Source organism: Babylonia areolata, chromosome 35, assembly GCF_041734735.1.
Source record: "Babylonia areolata isolate BAREFJ2019XMU chromosome 35, ASM4173473v1, whole genome shotgun sequence".
NCBI lineage: Eukaryota > Metazoa > Mollusca > Gastropoda > Neogastropoda > Buccinidae > Babylonia > Babylonia areolata.
Genome location: NC_134910.1, coordinates 1374001 through 1380000, shown reverse-complemented (window position 1 = coordinate 1380000; position 6000 = coordinate 1374001). Strand labels below are relative to the sequence as shown.

Genomic DNA, 6000 nt, shown 5'->3' with positions numbered 1-6000 from the left:
TTTCGTTGTCGACACACAAACGTGTATCCACCAGAGGTCGTATTCAAGACAAAATTCATTTTGCCTTCAGGCAAGTTATCTTTGACATGGTTTGGGACCCGTGGGTACAGTTTACCTTGAAGGATAAGTCATCTTCGTATTCAAGACACACACAGCAGTTCCTCAGACAGCTAACCCATTTCTTTCTTTTTTCTTTTCTTTTTTTTAAATCCCTACACTGGCATGCTCTTAGTTTCACTTCTCATTGCACCACAGCACCACAACTCAACATTGTTGAGAGAGTTCACAAAACACGTGATATCCGTAAAGCACGCCTGTTTTCCCTTAAAAAAAAATGCTGCAAAAGGATCCGCCATATTTACCTCTGCTTCGTGGGCAGTCACCCTTGGCAGGTTGTAAGGGTAAATTGCCTTCGGGTTTGTAGACACTCGGGTAGACTCGTGTGTTCATGAATACTGGATCTTGCTTACCCTCAGGCAGTTTGCCTTGCCTCAGGCAGATTACCCACAGGTACACATTTACCCTCAGGCACGATGATGTCTTGAATACGGCCCCAGGTCACCTGAAGCTCCTGGCATGTAAACAATGCAGACATTAATTAACAGGGAAGACAGGAGTTGTCCATTGTTATGAAACAGATGACGTGATGGGAGAGAGGAGGGAGAGAGAGGGGGAGGGAGCGAGAGGGGGGCGAGGCAGAGAGAGACAGAGACAATGACAAAGTTTTCAATGCCCATTCAGCGTTACAACGCCCTTCAGACAAGGGGGCAAGAAACAACAAGAAATACTTGTAAACACATCTCAAATAATTTCCATGGTCACTGCAGACACACACCACGCCTGATTTCAATCAAATGTGGATTCAGTCACACACGCTCACATTCGCTAAAGGTCGCGAGCGCTAAGTCACAACGGTCCCCATCCAACCCCACCCCTCCCCCCTGAGAGAGAGGGAGAGAGAGACAGAGAGGACAGACATCAGAAATATCAAACCCCAGACAGATGAAATAACTTGCCACACGTTTAAAATGCACACAGCAGAACAGCAGAACATTTGAGGGATTTTGCAGGGGATGGGTGGGGTGGGGGTTGCGCCAAAACGTGTTGACTGTTGGGTGTTCTTTGTCTTTGATAATAACAGAACAGTGTAAGGGAAGGTACTCTTCATTGGGGAAAAAGGTTCCCTTCGTCCCACAAGTGGCCTCGAAAGGACTGTCTGCTATTTCCTGTCACAAGCAAACATACACGTATGCAAACACGCACACACACACACACACACACACGCACACAGGCACACACAGATACACGTACTAAGCACATGCATGCACGTACGTGCTCACATACGTTTTACTCACTGCATGCTTACCACCCCCACCCCCCCACCCCAACCACACACATGCGCGCGCGCACACACATCACATCACCATGGACCGTGGATTAAAATAATCAAAAACACTCAGATCCAAACTTAACCATAATAAAAACACTTACTTTGAACATAGCCAACATAAACAGTCACACATTCAGCGACACACATCAAAGAGATATCTACAGAAATCAACCACATATCAACAACAAGGGAAAGGAACGTACATTAATGGAAACAAGAAACTGACATCACTGGAATCGATCAATGTTATATTTCTATTTGAGATTTTGTTTTAATTGTAAGGATTTAAAAGCAAGTTTGGAGAGAATTTCAGCCCCAGTCACAAGACACGTTCCTCATCAGCCCAGATTCAAATGAATTGGAGGGTGGGTGGAGGTAGGGAGGGTGGGTGGAGGGAGTGAGGGTAGAGGTAGGGAGGGTGCGTGGACGTAGGGCGGGAACGAGACGGGACTCTAGACCTGTGCGCAATAATGATGATAATGATAACCATAATGCACATATATATAGTGCCCTTTCTCACCAAGAGCTCAGGGCGCTTTACATGAAAGAAAAAGTTTACAAGTTACATAAATCATTCATGATCGCTCTTTCTCATAACGGCTGATATTAAAATGATAAAGAGGGCCGTTAGGGGGGAGAGGGTGGGGGTGGGGGAAGAGCGGGAACAGACGGGAACCTAGCCCTGTACTCAGTTCATGTTCCCTAACGGCTGATATTGAACTGGGAAAGAGGGCCGTTAACGGAGGTGAAGTGGATTAAGGGCGGGAACAGACGGGAACCTAGCCCTGTACTCAGTTCATGTTCCATAACGGCTGATATTGAACTGGGAAAGAGGGCCGTTAACGGAGGTGAAGTGGATTAAGGGCGGGAACAGACAGGAACCTAGCCCTGCTCAGTTCATGTTCCATAACGGCTGATATTGAACTGGGAAAGAGGGCCGTTAACGGAGGTGAAGTGGATTAAGGGCGGGAACAGACAGGAACCTAGCCCTGTAGTCAGTTCATGTTCCCTAACGGCTGATATTGAACTGGGAAAGAGGGCCGTTAACGGAGGTGAAGTGGATTAAGGGCGGGAACGGACGGGAACCTAGCCCTGTACTCAGTTCATGTTCCCTAACGGCTGATATTGAACTGGGAAAGAGGGCCGTTAACGGAGGTGAAGTGGATTAAGGGCGGGAACGGACGGGAACTTAGCCCTGACCGCCATGGCTGTGTGCCGACAGTTGATGATGACGCCAACACGGACCTGAGGATGACGGAGATGCAGGTGAGGCTGTCCTACTGGCCCCGCTACGCACAGCCCCCCATGGAGCTTCACTGGATCATGGCCGACTCCACGGACCTGGGTGACATGGATGTTATGTGGACCAACCGCAGGTCTGTGTGTTTCACTTTCACTTTCTCATGGAGGCGTCACTGCGTTCGCACAAATCCATATACGCTACACCACATCTGCTAGGCAGATGCCTGACCAGCAGCATATCCCAACGCGCTTACTTAGGTCTTGAGTGCATGCTTATATGTTTTGTGTACCTATCAGAGTGGATTTCTTTTTACATAATTTTGCCAGAGGACAACACTGTCGTTGCCATGGGTTCTTTTTCATTTCGCCAAGTGCGTGCTGCACACGGGACCTCGGTTTATCGTCTCATCCGGATGACCAGACGCTCAGTTTGATTTTCCTGTCAAACTTAGGAGAAAGAGCGAGAGCGGGATTCGAACCCACACCGTCATGGCTTTATGCCTTTCACTTCCAATATATCCACGGTTTAGGGGTAACTGTATAATCAGGTATTCAGCCACCCAGTTACACATGCTTACCTCCCTTGCAAATGGCGACTGCCTTGATGTATGTTCGAAGCAGTTTCTCGGCAAGTTTTGGCTCGATGTTGACGCGTTTGTTTTTGTTTTTTTTGGTTTTTGTTTTGTTTTGTTTTTAAAATTTTCTCTCTCTCTCTCTCTCTCTCTCTCTTTAAACATAAGTAAAGCGAAATGCTGTTGAGCGTGTCAGCATGCCTGCCAGAACGTACAGTATCGAAGAGGTGGCTAGAATTTTGTTTTTCTTCACAACGTCAACAATAGCAACTAGGAAAACGTGATGGAAACGAAAGTAATGCTGTTGTTGATCAACTGCAGTGATGTCTTTCGCCCTCTCCTTGCTCTGCCTCTCTGTCTACTTTCTTCAGCTTTCTCTTCACATGAATTATAAGCTTTGTTTTCGGTCCTTGTGAATTTGAGTTATGCATGCGTGTGAATGACTAGGGTGTATGCGCTTTGATTTGTCTCTGCACAAGATTCAGCGCTACATTAATACTTATTGTTATTATTATTATTGTTGTTATTATTAATATTATCAGTAGTTGTAGTTGCAGTAACAGCAGTATGATGTGACGCTTTGCTGTCATATCTCGCTATGTATGGTGGCACTATCTTGTCATGAGGTGCTGCTCCCATTGATCTTTTGATGGGTCTCTGTATCTCAGTGTATGGTGACACTTTCCTGTCATAAGCTGACCCCCTTGACGGGTCTCTGTATCTCGCTGTGTATGGTGACACCATCCTGTCATAAGGTGTCCGCACACTGTGATCAGTCCCTAACATATGTATGTATCTTTGCTTCCTCGTTTCTGTGTGATGGAAATGAACGTGTCCATGTGTGTGTGTGGCAGGGACTTTAACCGTCTGGAGACGACATCCACCAGCCAGTATTTCCCTCCTGAACTAACAGACCTGCCTCCCTATGTCTCTAAAGCCGAATTCGGTATTGTGGCCGGCAGCATTGAAGTTTGGCTGAAAAAACTGAATCCTGGAGGTCAGTTCTATAAATAGATTCTCCTCCTTCTTCTTAGTAGTAGTACTAGTAGTAGTAGTCAGTTAATATTAGTTTTAGTATCACCATGCTGTTGTTATAACAAGGAAAACATTGTTTTGTTTGCGCTCTTTTTAACAAGGGAAGAAACCGTGAGTGTTTCCTGATGGTGTTTTCATTACTGGGGGAAGGAACTTTATGCATGATTATTACGTTGCCGTTTTTTAAAGCGAGAGACGGAACTGGCTGCATATCCTGTTACTGTTTTCATAGCAAGGGAAGTAACTGCCTACATCCACTTGCCATTTTCCAGTTGCAAGGGAAGGACCTGTGAATCTCGTGTTACCCTGTTCCCACTTTTAGTGACAAGGGAGGGAATTGGTGTGTATATCTGGTTGTCAGTGCTGTTGCAAGGGGAGGCAGTGTGCATCTATGCTATTGCTGTTTTTCAGGTGTAGGTTATGACGCGACCTTCACATCCCTCAAGAAGAACATTTCATGCGATCAGTTTGTGGACAGCACCCACCCGGAAAGCAGTGTCTACAACTGCAGCATCGTGGATCCAAACTTTGACCGCTTCCTGGAGCATCGTGATGTGTGAGTAGTAGTAGTATGTTTCCAGTACTGGTTAGAATTGTTTACAGAACTCATGTCAGCCTTATGTTTCCTGTACTGGTTAGAATTGTTTGTTTACAGAACTCATGTCAGCCTTATGTTTCCTGTGCTGGTTAGAATTGTTTGTTTACAGAACTCATGTCAACCTTATGTTTCCTGTGCTGGTTAGAATTGTTTGTTCACAGAACTCATGTCAACTATGTTTCCTGTGCTGGTTAGAATTGTTTGTTTACAGAACTCATGTCAACTATGTTTCCTGTGCTGGTTAGAATTGTTTGTTCACAGAACTCATGTCAACTGTGTTTCCTGTGCTGGTTAGAATTGTTTGTTCACAGAATTCATGTCAAATTTGTTTCCTGTACTGGTTAGAATTGTTTGTTTACAGAACTCATGACAACTTTATGCCTCCTGTTCTGGTTAGAATTGTTTGTTTACAGAACTCATGTCAACCTTATGTTTCCTGTACTGGTTAGAATTGTTTGTTTACAGAACTCATAACAACTTTATGCCTCCTGTACTGGTTAGAATTGTTTGTTTACAGAACTCATGTCAACCTTTTGTTTCCTGTACTGGTTAGAATTGTTTGTTTACAGAACTCATGTCAACCTTTTGCTTCCTGTACTGGTTAGAATTGTTTGTTTGCAGAACTCATGTCAACTTTATGACTCCAGTGCTGGTTAGAATTGTTTGTTTACAGACTGAAGGTGACCTTCAAGTCCAAAGGGGGAGGCTACCGGAACGTGAAGAACACTGATACTGGTTACCCCCACCGCACTCAGCCCTATCTGCCCGTGAGCAGGGAAATATCTGTAGAGTTTCGCTTCGACTTCATCTTGCCCACGCACTGTGAAATCACCAGCACGTGCAGCGGCGGGGAGAAGATGCTGAGCGTGCCTGACCTCACGCGGGTAAGGGGTGAGAAGGGGGTGGGGGGTGGGGGGGGTTGGTGGGGGGCAAAGAAAATGTACTCTAGAAAACTCACAAGAAACGGTACTACACGAGCCAGAAGGCCCTCAGGATGACGTCAGATATGCAGTAACAGAACTGGTCACAAGTCCAGACCCAATGTCTTTTTTTCTCTCTCCAAAACGAAGGGACGAAGGGTTAACAGAGTCACCAAAGTTACACTTTACACGGTGAAGGCTTCAAGAATATGCGGGCAAAGAAAGATGTCTTAGTGAATGAAT

The 6000-nt window shown here is 45.5% G+C and overlaps 1 protein-coding gene across 1 annotated transcript in view; it reads left to right on the top strand.

The window, feature by feature from the left end:
- Positions 1 to 6000, top strand: part of LOC143277811 (uncharacterized) — a 64445-nt gene that overhangs the window by 27051 nt on the left and 31394 nt on the right. Inside the window, exons 6-9 of the mRNA XM_076582713.1 lie at positions 2613 to 2766; positions 4059 to 4201; positions 4651 to 4795; positions 5511 to 5721. Of these exons, the coding sequence (XP_076438828.1) occupies positions 2613 to 2766; positions 4059 to 4201; positions 4651 to 4795; positions 5511 to 5721 (653 nt within the window). The remainder of the gene's footprint in view (positions 1 to 2612; positions 2767 to 4058; positions 4202 to 4650; positions 4796 to 5510; positions 5722 to 6000) is intronic.